The sequence below is a fragment of the Aotus nancymaae genome, unplaced genomic scaffold, assembly GCF_030222135.1.
Source record: "Aotus nancymaae isolate 86718 unplaced genomic scaffold, 86718_ANA_hifiasm-v0.15.2.pri h1tg000004l, whole genome shotgun sequence".
Taxonomy (NCBI): domain Eukaryota; kingdom Metazoa; phylum Chordata; class Mammalia; order Primates; family Aotidae; genus Aotus; species Aotus nancymaae.
Genome location: NW_026988415.1, coordinates 29065934 through 29083347, shown reverse-complemented (window position 1 = coordinate 29083347; position 17414 = coordinate 29065934). Strand labels below are relative to the sequence as shown.

At 42.3% G+C, this 17414-nt stretch overlaps 1 protein-coding gene across 1 annotated transcript; it reads left to right on the top strand.

Moving 5' to 3' along the window:
• Positions 1–5881: 5881 nt before the first annotated feature.
• Positions 5882–17132, top strand: UBE2A (ubiquitin conjugating enzyme E2 A). The gene is made up of 6 exons (XM_021676451.2): positions 5882–6105; positions 6242–6322; positions 6716–6741; positions 14051–14140; positions 15123–15211; positions 15838–17132. Exons 1-6 carry the CDS (start codon positions 6062–6064, stop codon positions 15964–15966), a joined length of 459 nt encoding a protein of 152 aa, XP_021532126.1. The 5' UTR covers positions 5882–6061; the 3' UTR covers positions 15967–17132.
• Positions 17133–17414: the final 282 nt, after the last annotated feature.

Genomic DNA, 17414 nt, shown 5'->3' with positions numbered 1-17414 from the left:
TATTCACCTTTCAGCAAGAACAGTGGCTTCAAGAGCCATTCAAAAAAAAAAAAAGACTATGGAAAACCATTCTTAGTTTGTAGGCCATAGAAAAATAATGGCAGATTAGATTTGGCTGTAGTTTGCTGATCTGTAGTCTGGTGGATGTGGCTGGTTTGATTAGATTCCCATGTACAACATGGTAGACATGTGTATTAGTTTCATATTACTGCTATAACAAGTTACCACAAACTTGGTGACCTGAGACAACACAAATTTATTATCTTAAGAGTTTTGGACATCAGAAGTCCAAAGCCAACATCTTCAGTCCAAAGTCAAGGTGTCAGCATGTCTGATTGCTTCTAGGGGCTTCAGGCTTCCATCTTTTGCCTCTTTCAGCTCCTACTGCCGACATCCTTTGCCTCCTTGGCTGGTGGCCGCATCACTCCGATCTCTGCTTCAGTCATCACATGGTCTCCTCTTTGACTCCTACTTCATCCCTCGTAAAAGGACTGGTGTGATTGCCTCAGGCCCAGCCCTTTAATCCAGGATAATATCACCATCTCAAGATTCTTAATTTAACCACATCTGCAAGGTCCCTTTTGCCCTGTAAGGTAACATATTCACTGGTTACAAAGATAAGGAAATGGAGATATTGGGGGGTAGGGGGTAGAATTGTGCATTATTCAGCATACCATACCATGCCTTTGTTTTCTTTGATTCAGTAATTTAGCAGGTAGTGAAATCCCCCCCTCCTTTTTTTTTGAGATGGAGTCTCTCTCTGTCACCCAGGCTGGAGTGCAGTGGCATGATCTCGGCTCACTGCAGTCTCTGCCTCCCAGGTTCCAGCAATTCTCCTGCCTCAGTCTCCTGGGTAGCTGGGATTATAGGCACATGCTACCATGCCTAGCTAAGTTTTTGTATTTTAGTAGAGATGGGGTTTCACCATGTTGGCCAGGCTGGTCTAAAACTCCTGACCTCTAGTGATCTGCCCACCTTGGCCTCCCAAAGTGCTGGGATTACAGGCATGAGCCACTGTGCCCAGACTGAAATCCCATTTTCAAGGCCTTAATTTCCCCATTTCTCTCAGCTTTGATATTCCCCTCCCTCCAGCCCACCCTCTTTGTCTCTCTCTCGCTCTCTTTCTCTTTCTCTCTCTTCTCCTCCTACTCTTCCCACTTATGTTATAGGGGCTGAAGATGAACAACATACTACAAGATCTCAAGAGCAAGAGCACACCCTTTGCTAAGTGTTGCTTCCTAAAGTGTTGATTCTCTTGAAATATTTTCTGAGAGTATTGGAGTCAACAAAGACCTTTCGATTTTATTTTCTGTTGTTGCTTGGTTGCCGTTTGTACTTAATTTTCTCAACAGAGATGAAAGCCATAGGAAAATAAAATTCCTTTGCCTTCACTGGATAACAGAAATACAAATTTACAGCCTGATAAGGCAAGAAATGATCTTTAATTTGGTCTCTTCTCCTAACCCAAAATTGTTTGGGAAAATTAAAATCGATTTTGCATGTTGAAATCTTCATGAATGAAATTTCACAATCTTTTTGGGTTTTTTTTTTTTTGAGAAAAGTCTTGCATTTTTACCCAGACTGATCGCAAACTCCTCACTTCCAGCAATTCTCCCACCACCGCCTCCCAAAATGATGGGATTACAGGCATGAGCCACTGTGCCCAGCCCACTTTTCTTTAAATTGAGGAGACTTGTCCTTTCTGCTCTTGGGTAGTGGTGATGCTTGGCTGTGAGAAGGGTGTTTCTTCAAGATGTCAAGGTGAAAAGAGGGTAGAAAGAATGCTCGGCCAAACTGTGCTATACGTTCTAGCCTGATAATCATCATGCTGGAAAGCAATCTTCTTATCGCTGCTTGCTATGACAACCCTGCTTCTGCTGAGGAATGTGGGGGCACAATGTTCCTGTAATGCAGCTCCATTTCTTAGAGAATGCCACTCCCGTCCAGGTGCCTGGGGGCTTCCAACCATCTGGGTCATGCTCCTGACTTTTCTTGATTATGTAGTCCAAGGAAGGAAGAGAAAGCAGGTTTCAAAAAACAGACAAGCTCACGAGAAACTTCCATACATCTATATCCTTCAATACATTTCAGACATGTATATCCAGTAGCAGGAGCTTCTCAGACCCTTTCATACTCTCCAGTATGGTACATGCCACTTCTTTTTTTTTTTTTTTCTGGAGACAGAGTCTCGTTCTGTAGCCCAGGCTGGATCTCAGCTCACTGCAACCTCCACCTCCTGGGTCTTGGTTCAAGCAATTCTCTTGCCTCAGCCTCCCCAGTAGCTGGGATTACAGGCATGCGCCACTATGCCCAGCTAATTTTTGTATTTTTAGTGGATACGGGGTTTCACCACGTTGGCCAGGCTGGTCTTAAACTCCTGACCTCCTGATCCACCCGCCTCTGCCTCCCGAAGTGCTGGAATCACAGGCGTGAGCCACCATGCCTGTACATGCCGCTTCTTCATAGGATATTTTCTCTCTCTTTTGTCTCGTTTTGTCACCCAGGCTGGAGTGTGGTGGCATGATCTCCACTCACTGCAACCTCCACCTCCTGGATTCAAGCGATTCTCCTGCCTCAGCCTCCCGAGTAGCTCAGACTACAGGTGTTCACCACCATGCCTGGCTAATTTTTTTGTATTTTTTTAGAGATGGGGTTACCCCTTGTTGGCAGGCTAGTCTCAAACTCCTGACCTCAGGTGATCTACCCACCTCGGCCTCCCAGGTGCTGGGATTACAGGCATGAGTCACCATAGCTGGCCTCAAAAGAATATTTTCAATACATTCATGCTCAAACACCTATAAAAGCTGCCTAAATCCCCATCCTCAAATTTGAGGGCATTTAATCAACTTCTGTCACCCTCACTTTTCCTAGCTGAGGTCTCATCATTCCCCAGCGAAGAACCTCTCCATTAGCCAAGCTCAAAAATTAGCCAGGTGTGGTGGTGGACTCTTGCAGTTTCAGCTACTCAGGAGACTGAGACACTAGAATACCTTGAACCCAGGAGGTGGAGGTTGCAGTGAGCCAAGATCACGCCACTGCACTCCAGCCTGGGCAACAAAGTGAGATTCCGTCTCAAAAATAGATAGATAGATAAATAAAGGCAGTAGGGGCCCACTGGGTCATTTTAAACAGAAGAGTGCCATGGTCCAAATTGCTTTTCTTTCTTTCTTTCTTTCTTTTTTTGAGACAGAGTCTTGCTCTGTTTCCCAGGCTGGAGTGCAGTGGCGCAACCTTGGCTCACAGCAACCTCCGCCTCCTCCCTGGTTCAAGCAATTCTCCTGCCTCAGCCTCCCAAGTAGCTGGGATTACAGGCGTGCACCACCACACCCAGCTCATTTTTTTTTTTTTTTGTATTTTTAGTAGAGACGGGGTTTCACCATGTTGGCCAGGACGGTGTCGATCTCTTGACCTTGTGATCCACACCTGCCTCGGCCTCCCAAAGTGCTGGGATTACAGGCGTGAGCTTTTTGTTTTTGAAACAGACTTTCACTCTTGTTGCTCAGGCTGGAGTGCAACGGCACGCTCTGGGCTCACTGAAACCTCCACCTCCTGGGTTTAAGTGATTCTCCTGCCTCAGCCTCCCGATTAGCTGGGATTACAGGCATGTGCCACCACGCCCGGCTAATTTTGTATTTTTAGTACAGATGGGGTTTCTCCATGTTGGTCAGGCTGGTCTTTATTTATTTTTTTATGACAACCTTTAATCCATCTTGAATTAGGCTGGTCTTTAACTCACAACCTCAGGTGATCCACCTGCCTTGGCTTCCCAAAGTGCTGGGATTACAGGCAAGAGCCACTGCACCTGGCCTCTCCCAGTTATTAAATGAAAAACTAATGTAGATTCTGCAGTGGTAAAATGTAACAGATGTAATTAAGGTTCCAAATTAGATGTTTTTAAGATAGGGAGATTATCCACAGGGTGGGCCTGACATGATCTGATAAGCCTTTAAAGTGAACTGGGCTTTTCCTGAAAACAAGATTCAAAGAGGGAGAAGGATGCGGTGGGAGAGAAATTCTCTGTTGATGACTTTGAAGATGGAGTAGGCCATGTGGCAAGGAATGCAGGTGGCCTCTAGGAGCTGAGAGTAGTTCCCAGGTGGCAGCTAGCAAGGAAATAAGGACCAAAGTCTAACAATTGCAATGAACTGGGCTTGGCCAACAACTTGTAATTTGTTAAGCAGTGATGAATATGAATGCATTTGCTTTTGTAGATCTTGCTTTTGTTGATTTCATATGTGTGTATGTGTGTTAGTAGACTGCAAGTTCCTAGATGAGAGGAAAAGGATTTTTTTAAAAAAATTTTGTACCCCCTTCCTACTACAGCTATAATGTGATGCTATTAGGGAGACTTGCCTTAACTGATATGTTGGAGTTAATGGGAGATAAGAAATCCTTGACCATGAAAGTACCTGTTGTTAAGCAGCAGCTAGAATCACTACCAATGTCAAGTGCCTCCTGCCTCTCATGTTAGAAACAAATTCCTGCACATCTGATATCTTCTGGACATCTTCACGGGGATGTCTCACCAGTCCCATGAACTCAGTAAGTCCCACTCAAAATTTCCTCTCCCAAACTTGTCCCTCCCTCTCTATTCTGTAATTCTGCTAATGGCACCTTCAGATCCCCAGTTATCTTGGGGTTTAGAGTTTCAGCCACTGTTGACTCCTTCCTCTCTCTCGCCTCCATATTCAACCTGTTGCCAGGTCCTCCCCATTCATTCATATCCTACTCACCTTTATTGTCACTGTCTGGTTCAGTATCTCGCACCTAGAATACTGCAAGAGTCTCCTGCCTGCTCTCTTGAGATCAATTTCTGATAAGCACAGCTCTAATGATGTCACTTCCCTGCTCAATGGACTTCCAAGGAATCCATTAGCTTGGCATTTGAAACTCCTGATGGCTTAACCCAAGCGTACCTTCCTATTTTCAATAATTTTTAAATGTGTATTATGCCTATCTTCTAAGTTATTTTGGGTTGACCTTTAAAAATTCTCCTTTAAAACTGTTATTGCTTTTGCAGGTCCACCTACTGCGACTCTTCCTGCCACCTGCAGCTCTTCTAAGTGCATCTTACTGTTCCTTTGACTTCAGACCAACTGTCCCTGCAGTCGGATAGTCTCATAACTTGGATTCTTCTGAACATATAATAGCCGCTTGGCTTGTTGAACTACCAAGGGAAAAATGTGGTTCCAGAGCCAAATTGTGAGTGCCCAAAGCAAAAAAAAAAAAAAAAAAAAAAAAAACTACTCTGCCTGCCTTAAGCTCCCATTTCATTCCTCTCTGGGGTCATCATTGGCTTTAGGGTTGAACGCCCAAGCCTGCATTTAGTCCCACAGCACCCCCTCATCAGAGTCAAGGCCGATTTATTCTTTTGATTTTCCATGATTTTAACCAATCACCCCCCCTCCCCACCTCCGCCCTCAGTCTCCGATGTCCGCAGGGCTTGGGCACCCTAGAGTTGCCGCTTTTTGAGAACCGGTTTTGCCTCCGCCCACTCCTCTGTCCTCTGGTTTGGGACTTCCAAACTTCTCTTCTCCTCCTCCTGGGGCATGGTGCGCACTTTCATGAATGATCTGGTCACAAAACAACAACAACAACAAAAAGAATAGAGAAAGAAAAATTTTAAAAGCCAAAAACTTCCCAAAGTTTGCCTTAGAATTGGCAGGTGGGGATGGACCCCGTTCCACCACGAGGTCCTTGAGCGCCTGGGGCTCCCGCGTACCCAGCGCCTCTGCCCTCGCGGCCCCGCCCCGGGCCTCCCGCGGGGCTTTAATGACATAAGCAACTTTCCTCGAGCACCCCCCCGCCCCGTCTTGGTACGGCCTGTCCGGCGCTCGACGTTCCACCCCCCTCTCTCTGCTTTCAGGTTGGTTCATCCCCCGTCTACACTGGGGTGGTGCTTAGCCGGCGCCAGACCGACCCTAGACTTCGGAGAGGTAGCGCGGTACCTTTGGGTGCTTCCGCCTCCCCTTCTCCAGCTTCTTCTGCCTCCTCGGCCTCCTCGCCCGCCGCGGGAACCCGAGACCCCAGTGTATGCCCCACCCCTGACCCCGTTCGCGATATGTCCACCCCGGCTCGCCGGCGCCTCATGCGGGACTTCAAGAGGTAAACTGAGGGGACGGCCGAGGCCGGGGGCTGCGAGCCGGGGCACAGGGCGGGTCCCGAGGCGCGGAGGGCTGGGGAGCAGCCGGGAGCGGGCGCCAGTGCCGGCCTAGGGGGACCCCTGTCTGTCTTCCGTAAGGTTGCAGGAGGATCCTCCAGCCGGAGTCAGCGGGGCTCCGTCCGAGAACAACATAATGGTGTGGAACGCGGTCATTTTCGGGTGAGTCTGCGTTCGTGGCGGTAGCGAGAGACCTGGGGACGTGAGCCGCCTTGGTCTGCTCTCCGAGGCCGGCCCCCTGCGGAGGCCAAGGGGGTCGGAGAGAATGTTTGGGTCTGGCTGGGCCTAGGCGCCTCCCCGGAGCCTGTGCCTCGATTAGCTCAGTTCCCGCTGGCAGGGGGAACCGCTTGGGGTTTTAGGGGGGCGGGGCGGGGAGTGGTGGCGGTTAGGCTCGGCGGCCTGCACTGTGTCTCTGAACCCAGGACATCTATTTGTAGTGGCTTCCGACCCAGGCAGCAGTGCTGGAGATGGCAGGGCTTGGGATAGCCATCTCAGATGAAGCAGGGAGAAGGGGGCCCCTTAAGCGGGAACTGACCATTTTTCTCTGTGTTGCAGGCCTGAAGGGACCCCATTTGAGGATGGTAAGAGAGAGTTTCTTTACCCACCTTTCAGGAGCCTGATCACCTGGGGAAAGGGTTCCCAGCCATCCTGGAAGTGTCTCCTACTTAGGAACCTGCCTCTGCCTAGCCTCTGTCTGCTAAAGGCTTGAGTGGAGTGCAGTGTGTGGCTGGTTGTTCTGGATATCGTATGCTTGACTAGAACTGCACCTTTCTTCTTGCTTTCTTTTTAAAATAGTCTGGGTAAGGCAGTCACATTTTGAAAGGAGCAATCATAGCACTGGTATTAAGGATTTTTGAAGCTTAGGCTGTGATTCTGCTAAATTCAGCCCTCCATCACTGAATTAGTATAAACCCAACCAGTTGCTGACAGTCAGCAGAGACCCCAGAGACCGTCTGGTTCAGAATTCTACCCCATGGGCAGGAATTGTGTTCAGCAGGGGCTTGATAGGTGTGTGTTGGATGTTGAATCCCTTACATACAACTGTCTGGTTTCTACAATCTGACATTGAATGCCTATCAGTCTCACTGCTCTAAGATGGTCTTATATGCCTCAGTTGAATACAGTATTCTTTCTTATTTGTCTTCTTCTTTTTTTTTTTTTTTTTGAGATAGAGTCTTGCTCTGTTGCCCAGGCTGGAGTGCAGTAGCACAATCTCCGCTCACTGCAACCTCCGCCTCCCGGGTTCAAGCAATTCTCCTGCCTCAGGCTCCTGAGTAGCTGAGATTACAGGCCCGCACCACCACGCCCAGCTAATTTTTGTACTTTTAGTAGAGACATGGTTTCACCATGTTGGTCATGCTGACCTTATGATCTGCCCGCCTCGGCCTCCCAAAGTGCTGGGATTACAGAGGTGCGCCACCGCGCCTGGCCATTCTTTCTTGTTTTTAAATGAATTTGCACTGTGTGCTTTCATCAAGACATTATGGTCAGTAATTTCAAAGCAGCTTCACAATTGAAGTTTGCCTTAATGTACCCTTTTGATCAGTGTCCAGCCTACTTGAAGATACTGCATATACCAGTAGCTACATAATTTATAATTGATTTAGGTTTGACTTTTAAAAACACATATGTAAATTGCTTTTTAAAAACTTTATGGGTTTAGATAATTATAGTTTCATATGCAGTTGCAAAAAATAATAGAGACCCCCTTTATACACTTAACTCAGTCCTTTCCCCAAACCCTCCCATTTGGTAACATCTTGAATGACTATACCCTATCACAACCAGGAAAATGACATTGATTGTTCTATACTCAGGTGTGCGTGTATGGTGTGTGTGTGTGTGTGGTTATTTTTTCAAAGTTTAATACATTTAAATGATGATTAAAGTATTGGAACTCATGAAATTCTTTAATATTTGAGGTGTTTTAAAAAAAGGAAAAGGGTCTTTCTGTTTTTTCCTCAATGATTTATCTTCCTTTGATCACATAGCATTTACACGTGCACACACACACACACACACACTCACACTTCAGTTTGAAGATGGGAACAAAAACATTTCTGCAAACTACTTAATACATACTTATGTTGCTGAGACGGATTGCATTTTGATGCCACCAGCCTGCAAAATGTTGTAAGGTAAGTCAATATCAACTAAGTCTATAATTCATCTCAAATACTTAGATTTCCCCAGGAAACTATGGACAATCACCTGAATATTTTCAGCTTCCTCTCTGCCTTTTCCTGCTTTCATTGCATCTCCAGGGATGCAATGAAAAGAAATGACAGCAGGAGACAGTGATTGTAAGGGCATACTACTTTGGATCAGTTAATAATTTGAACTGATCTGTAGCAAGAAAACTATAGCTAGACCTAATTTTCCTCTACCAGATTGGCACTAGTTCTTTATACCTGAGCTTTAAATGTACAGATTAACTGTGTATTTGCTTTAGCTCTAGAAGGCTTTGTTTTCTTGTTTTCTTTCTTTTGAGACAAGTCTTATTCTATCACCCAGGCTGGAGTGCAGGGGCGCGATCTCAGCTCACTGCAACCCCTGCCTCCTGGGTTGAAGCGATTCTCCTGCCTCAGCCTGAGTAGCTGGGATTACAGGCACATGCCACAACACCTGGCTAATTTTTGTATTTTTAGTAGAGACGGGGTTTTACCATGTTGTTCAGGCTGGTCTCGAACTCCTGACCTCATGATCTGCCTGCCTGGGCTTCCCGAAGTGCTGGGATTACAGGCGTGAGCCACCGTTCCCGGCCTCGGCTTTGTTTTCAGTAGCTGCTTTTTTCCTCGTTTTACTCTGTTTTATGCTGGGCACAGCTTTATTAATAGTACATCACTCTGTTGGGGGTTGGCTACCTAGATATTTCAAGGGTGCTTCTCTTAAGTGGTATGAATTGAAAAGGTACTTACTGAATCCATTATCTGCCAGGACTGTTGGCTTTGACATTATTGACTCTATTTTTGATGATGTGTATCTCCATCCTAGCATTACTGACTCAGGCTGGCTGATTTGTTCTGTTGAACAGTCTGCTACCCATGGATGCTTCCTCAGGTGTTTCGAACACTGTGGCTCCCAAAAAATATTTTTTAAACCTTTTTTTTTTTGAGATGGAGTTTTGCTCTTCTAACCCAGGCTAGAGTGCAATGGCACGATCTTGGCTCACTGCAACCTCTGCCTCCCAGGTTCAAGCAATTCTCCTGCCTCAGCCTCCCAAGTAGCTGAGATTACAGTCACCGGACACCACACCCAAGTAATTTTTGTATTTTTAATAGGAGGTTTCACTATATTGGCCATGTTGGTCTCAAACTCCTGACCTTAGGTGATCTGCCCGCCTTGGCCTCCCAAAGTGCTGGGATTACAGGCATGAGCTGCTGTGCCCGGCCTTAACCATTTTTTTGAGTACCCTTTATTTACAGTTGGGGAATTTACAGTTAGAGAAAAGACTGATTAGGGATAAGTGGCATAGTTGGTTTTGCTGTTTCCAATGTATTATGTAAATTAAGAGCCCCAAAACTACCTTTGCTTCTTTGTTGTAAACCATTCGTTATGGAAGTTTCTGGAACAGCCAGGCCCTAGTTAGAGTGATTAAATCTTAAGAAAAGCAACACTTAAGGGTATATTGGTTTAACTTCACACACTTGAAGTAAGAGGAATATAGTCTCAAGAGCTTACACTACCAAAACCTTGGGGAGAAATGCTTTCTCATCAGAGTATCTTGGTATACATGCTAAATACAAAGGTTATGGAATATAATCTTCATCACATAATCTAAAAATTGTTAATAGATGTGGTAAGGTATTGGTATTTGCTTTTCATAATAAATGTGTTCTTTAGAATTGGTATATAAATCTTTTTTTTGTTTTTGAGTTGGAGTTTCACTCTCGTTGCCCAGGCTGGAGTGCAATGGCACGATTTCAGCTCACTGCAACCTCCGCCTCCTGGTTTCAAGTGATTCTCCTGCATCAGCCTCCTGAGTAGCTGGGATTACAGACAAGCACCACCACGCCCAGCTAATTTTTGTATTTTTAGTAGAGATGGGGTTTCTCCATATTGGCCAGGCTAGTCTTGAACTCCCAACCTCAGGTGATCCACCTGCTTTGGCCTCGCAAAGTGCTAGGATTACAGGCGTGAGCCACCACGCCTGGCCTTTATTTTATTTTTTTTAATTTTTAGAAATGTTAGAGTCATAAAATCTTTTTCAAAATGAATCTCTGAAGTCCACTAAGAGTGTTTTTAAGGTAAATAAATCCTATGATGAAGAGTTTTGGATTATTACCTTAAAAATCGATTTTCAGTCATCAGAAATACTTCTGAAGTATATGTATTTTGCTTTCTTCTCAGGGGTCACAAACTGGTGGCCAAATGGCAGAAAACACTTTCAAGTGTGTTTTCCTTGGCCAACACAGTGTTTTCCAAAACTTGACTTTGTGAATGTCTTTAGGCAGAACATATACCCCTCTAGTTCAACCATATCCTTACTGCTATACACCAGTCACTTAACACATTTATATCAGTTCCATGGTCTCACTGTATAGATGGGTTAATTGATACTTTCCTTACAATGTTTTAGCCTCCTCAGGAAGATGAAGAAAATTAGTATACATTATGTACAACAATGGTGAGGCTTAAATTTTCAGTTATTTTAAAGCCTAGACTTCTAAATATTCTGAGTAAGCTGTAGGGCTGCATAGTACGAATTCTGGGATTTTAAATTCCCTTAACATTTGTTTTAGAACTCAGAAATTACATTGAAGGTTATACTAAACAGGTTCTGATTAATGTGGCTAAAAGTGTGAAGTACCCTCTTTTTTAATGTGTACCTTGAATAAGATTTGGGTTAAGTCTTCATTTATATTCAAGTAGACATAAATAGATGGCTTAACTGTTCTCAAGCTATTAAATGAACTTCTTTAAAATACTTGCGATTAACTTCTTTGGTAGCTAGGTAGTTACCTTCTTGAACTTCTGGGCAAGTGTTATGAAGAAAGCTCAAGTTAAGGAACTTGTGAGCCACCAACATAGGTACTCAACTTGCATTGAACTCTAAGTGTGTGATGTAGACCAGAAAATACTATTTAATATCTGAATGCCTTGATTGTATATTTCTTACTGATAGTGAAGTTCTGATTTTGGGATTTTGCCTCCTTCAGCTGAGTCTAGAGATGTGAAACTTCAGAATTATTATAGTAAAAATATTTGCTCATGGTTTTGGAGCACTTACTTTGTGGCACTATGCACATCTCCCTCATGTAAACCTCACAGCAATGCTGTGTGGTGGGTACTATTATTAATCTCATTTTACAAATGAGGAATTTAAGATTTAGTCAAGCAGAACACCTTCCCTAGAGTCTCACAGCTAGCAAGTAGCAAAGCAAGGACTCTGGCCCAGAACTGTCTGACTGCAGGGCTCATGCTCTTAACCAGTATAGTTTACTGTTTTTGCCTATGGCTTCCCTATGTCTTGCTTTACTACCTTTAGATATCATATTTAGTGATGGTTTTAAGGTAGCTGGGATCTCCATGTGCTATTACATCTGCCCAGTTTTGGAGCAGTGTCTCTTACCCAGAATTTAGTCAGATTGCAACATTGATCCAAGCGTGTTTACACTTGAGATCATAATACATAAGGACACTCAAAATTTTCAACTCTTAACACATTGCTTTTTCTTGCCTATTATAATGTCAATTAATACTGAAAAGGAAAGACTGTGCTTTCTTCCTCAAAAAGAGGAAAATTTATGACCAGGTGGTGATAAAGGTGAAGTCTGTTCTGATGAACATACTTCCATACTTTTTTTTTTTTTTAAGACAGAGTTTCACTCTTGTTGCCCAGGCTGGAGTGTAGTGGTGCGATCTCGGCTCACTGCAACCTCTGCCTCCCAGGTTCAAGCAATTCTCCTGTTTTAGCATCCCAAGTAGCTGGGATCACAGGCGTGTGCCCCCATGCCCAGCTAATTTTGTATTTTTAGTAGAGATGGGGTTTCTCCATGTTGGTCAGGCTGGTCTTGAACTCCCGACCTCAGGTGATCTGCCCGCCTAGGCCTCCCAAAGTGCTGGAATTACAGGCATGAGCCACTGTCCCTGGCCATACTTCCATACTTCTAATGGACATATGTTTGTCCGTTCCATAAGATTTTACTTTCTTTCCTAAGTTATAATACATAGTTTCTTCAGGGCTGGCTTTGAAAAGAAAATATGGAGTAACAATAGTTTGAGGAATATAATGTCTCCATATGTTGCATTTTATATTACTATGAAACAGACACATGTTTATACAAGGGCAGCTTTGTTAGCAAATTGTTTCTGATGAGCTTGCTAAAAACAAACTTTTTTTTTTTTTGAGATGGAGTCTCACTCTCTCACCCAGGCTGGAGTGCAGGGGTACAATCTCAGCTCACTGCAGCCTCCACCTCCTGGGTTCAAGTGATTCTCCTGCCTCAGCCTCCTGAGTAGCTGGGGTTACAGGTGCTCACCACCAAGCCCGGCTAATTTCTTGTATTTTTAGTAGAGGTGGGGTTTCACCATGTTAGCCAAGCTGGTCTTGAACTCCTGACCTCAGACAATCCGCCCACCTCAGGCTCCCAAAGTGCTGGGATTACAGGTGTGAGGCACCGTACCTGGCCAAAACAAACTTTTTAATATAGTTTTGTCACAGATCTAGTCGTAGAATGATTATAGGCTCTCTTTTTCTTAAGCAGTGATAAACCTTTTAATGGGAACAAAAGGGAAATAAATTGCTAACTGAAGGAACCAGCAAGAAATACGCTGAAGTATGGTCTATTGTTTTAGAATAATTTGTTAAATGGACCAGAGTAATATAGTGCAACATGCATCACCTTATACCAGATAATAACTGATTGTCTTAAGTTTACTTGAAGAGATTTCAGTCAGAAAAAAACCTCGCTCAATTGTTTTCTTGAATTTATTCAACAAACAATTGAAAATAATATTTTAAAGGGCATAATCTCCTGAGATTACATCTTACAATTATTGAGTGAGATCCAGTTCGTACATGCCATGTAAGTAAGTTTATAACCTACTATGCTTTAGGGCCTCTTGCTACCTTAGATTGACACACATTTAAGAAAAATAATTTCATTTCGATAGTAGCGTCATCAAACATCATTAGAAAGATCAAACATCATTAGAAATTTGCTGGAGATGTGAATGCAATCTAAACCAAATGTGATTTTAAAATTATTTCTGCCATTAACTCCCTCCATACGTGTGAATCATTGAGTTGATTTTATAGTGAAATACATTATAAGCCATTCTTAGGGTTTCTGAGAGGGACTGTGAAGTTTTTCCTGGCTTAAATTCAATTAAGTTTTCATTACAGAGTCACTGTGACATGAAAAGGAACCAGTGTGAACACTTTTATACTTATTCCCCTCTATTTTAAAAATAACTTGATTATGGATTTGTATTTCTGGCATTGGTTTTTGAACCTTTGTGCTTTCATTCTTTCTAGTCTGTTTAAAAATCACTGGAGAGTTTAAGATGGCAGCTGACTAAAATAGGCCTCTGAGGTCTTTTGGTCTTCTAAAGGAGGAAGGCCACATTTTAGGCCCAGTTTCTTATTTGAAGGATGTTTTCAAAATGTACAGTGGCTAAAGTTATCTTGTAAGCTGTAATTTTGAGTTTATGATGGTTGTCTTCAAGTTTGGGAGAAAATAGTGGCAAAACAAAAAACAAATCACGTTTGAGTAGTTTGTAGAGCAGTTCCTAGAGATGTATTTCTTACCTGACCTGTTCTGTCTACCCTGTACATTATTCTTTGCATTATTTAATACTTGGAAAAACCCACATAGCATTAAAAACAAAGTACTACTGAACAAAGTGATAAACACGTTTTCTTAAATCTTTCTTTTCTAACTACAGGAACATTTAAACTTACAATAGAATTCACTGAAGAATATCCAAATAAGCCACCTACAGTTAGATTTGTCTCTAAGATGTTCCATCCAAATGGCAAGTATCACTTTTAGTACAGTTTTAAACTACTACAGTGTTTATTATTGAGTATTCCACATTTCCTGTGTATTTTGTGGTGCCTGAGTATTTGTTTAGGCAGCTTGCTGCTTCCTGAAAGCCGAACTTGTTCTTGGTTGTCTGTGACTGTCTTGTCCTAGAACTGAAGCAGTGGAGGTATTTTCCCTTTGCTTGGAGTCTAGGAGCCTCCTGACTTTGATGATCTTTTTCATTTACTTATTAAACAACGAAGGATGCTCTTGAGGTCTCCTTTTAATGCTAGGCCACATTGGGATAGTCTTGTGTTGTAATTATTTTCACTAGCATTTAGAAAAGTCAGTTTCATTGGATGCATATCAGAATTACTGTGGAACATTTTCAAAATACAGATGACTTGGCCCCACTCCAGACCTACTGAATATCAGATTCTGTTGTTGAGGGCCAGGCATACATTATCAGAAAAGCACCACACGTGATTCTAACTTACCACTTTGCACTTTTTAAAATAGTGGTAAGCCTAGAACAGCTTGCCTTTTATTTAGGTTAATGAAGTATTTTTCAGGGTATCAGATATTTTTATTTTTGCCAAACTGAAATCTTGTGAACTCTGAGCCATCTTTTGTTATTTCAGTTAGGGGATACAGCCTACAAATTTGGTGGAATGAATTTCCCATATGTCTGTGGAGAGCTAGGACCCTGTTCAAAAATGTTTCTGATTTCCTGGATAATAGGGCAGCCTTTTCCGAAGAATGAACACTAAGTATCTTCCAGTTTTTTACTGGTCACATCTGACATTCTCTGATCATCCCAATTATTTCACTAGTAATGGTTATGACTCATCTTTTTAGGCAGTTAACTGGGAAGCAATCTAGGAATCTTTAAACTTCAGAAGTGAAGTATTCTTGACTATTTTTGTTTTGTCTATAATGTTAAAACCTTAGTGGTCTTGTTAGGTTTAATGTACCTACTTCTTTGTTCATAGTCTATGCAGATGGTAGTATATGTCTGGATATACTTCAGAACCGTTGGAGTCCAACCTATGATGTGTCTTCGATTCTAACATCCATACAGGTGAATTTTTCCTTAATGTGATGAACCTATAACTTTTAATATGTTTATATTAGCAATTGAATTGTTTTTGAAAGTCATAATCTAATAGACCATTTTATTTTTGGTCAAAGCTTGTTTGTTTTATAGATGAAAAGTAGACCATTAAGACCCAAGCTGGGGCCGGGCGTGGTGGCTCACGCCTGTAATCCCAGCACTCTGGGAGGCTGAGGCAGGTGAATCATGAGGTCAGGAGTTCAAGACCAGCCTGGCCAAGATGGTGAAACCCCATGACTACTTAAAATACAAAAAGTAGCCAGGTGTGGTGGCAGGTGCCTGTAATCCCAGCTACTCGGGAGGTGGAGGCAGAGAATTGCTTGAACCTGGGAGGCTGAGGTTGCAGCGAGCCGAGATGGTGCCATTGCACTCCAGCCTGGGCAACAGAGCAAGACTCTGTCTTTAAAAAAAAAAAAAAAAAAAGACCCAAACCACATATATTTTCCTAGCTACTAACAGATTCATATAACTCTGGGTTTATGTGCTGAAGAAATGTAGCTGTACTTAGGACAATTCAGTTGAGTGTCACTACTTTATAAAGTAGCTGTTTGTTTTGCATTAAAGACCTGACATTTAAAAAATTATCTTTCTAGTCTCTATTGGATGAACCCAATCCCAATAGTCCAGCAAACAGCCAGGCCGCTCAGCTGTACCAGGAGAACAAGCGGGAATATGAAAAGCGTGTTTCTGCAATAGTAGAACAAAGCTGGCGCGATTGTTGACCCCGGATACAGTTAAAGAAGAAGCTGGCCATAAGAAAAATATATATTGACGTGTTTGTCACCTCCCTACTCTTGTCATTACATTTACTTTATTAAAAGCAAAATAGCTGTTGTGCTGTTTCCATCTTCCCTCGCCAAGTTTTCCTACCCCTTCTACCTTCTCCTTAAACATCAGAAAACACCTTCTTTGAAATCAAATGTACTGTACCTGGGTTACTTGCAAAAAATTACTAATGCTTAAGTTTTTCTGTTGTATTTCATTTCCAGTTTTCAGGCAGTTATTTTTATTATTGTACTTTAAGATTTAAGGTAAATTGTTATACAAGAGGTGCATATGCATAGCTTGATGACCAGGATGTTATTTTTAACAAAATTATTGCTGAAGTGTTTCATCCTGGCTGGTCCTTCACTTCTGTTGGATTTAGAAGTGAACGTGTTTGGAATGTGGTCTACAGAGAATAGAAACAAATCCATGTAAACAATTTTGAGAAGAATGGGAGCTAAAAATCCTATTGTTACTAAAATCTCACTCATATGAATTACTAGATAGTATGTACTGGCAAGAAGGAGAATGTTGAAGGACTCAACTAAAGGAGTACAGCAATCGTAGTAACTGACAAATCTTCTCTTTGCAAGCTACTGACTGGGCACACCCTTGCTAAGTTTCAGAATATTGGTCTTCTAGGTTTTTGCTTTTTAAAAGAGGTGTGGGAGCAGAATGGAAACAACCATCAGTTTTTGAGCTAGGGAAAGTTGGAGATCCTTTCATCTTTTTAAAGGATCATTGCTGCCCTAGATGAATAAACTCAATTCTCCATCTTTATTTTATAGTCTTAACGAATTCAAGGAAGGGAGAATAGCTTATCTGTGGCAAACTATTTTCCACTCAAATCCTGAGTTATTGCTGCATGCTTTAATTTCTTCCCTTTCAGCATCTGAGAACCTTAAAGCCAACATCTGCAATCTTTTTTTGGATATTTATACTTTTAGATATATAGTACCTTTAAGTAGCAGTATGGGACAAGGTTTTTAAATGTTTTGTCTAATGTTCTATTGTCACCTTTTATGCATTTATCACTTCTAAATCTAAATTTGCACAAGTAACCCATGTAAAAAAAAATGTACATTTTTCAAAAGTTGTAAATAAAAATAACCTTAAAATTTCATAGTCAAGGTATAATTTTATTTTAGCTCAATAGAAACTTTTTGTATTGGTTTCTTATTGGGATCTCATATGTGCTTATTTCGCCCCCTTAAACATTAAGGTAAAAGCAAAAATACTCATTCTGGGAGTGGAAAAGCCAAGACATACTGTTGGAGAGAACCTTTTTTTTCTTTTCAGTCCTAAGGTGGTGATGCTTTTTAAACCTTTTAACAGAATATAAAAGTATTAAGTAAAACAAAGTTACCTCAGTATGCATTATAGTCAATCAAGGGAATGAAGTTAT

Coding starts and splice junctions, on each gene's coding strand:
- UBE2A (XM_021676451.2), top strand. CDS start 6,062: ATGTCCACCCCGGCTCGCCGGCGCCTCATGCGGGACTTCAAGAG. Junction 6,106..6,241: donor CTCATGCGGGACTTCAAGAG/GTAAACTGAGGG, acceptor GTCTTCCGTAAG/GTTGCAGGAGGATCCTCCAG. Junction 15,212..15,837: donor CGATTCTAACATCCATACAG/GTGAATTTTTCC, acceptor TTATCTTTCTAG/TCTCTATTGGATGAACCCAA.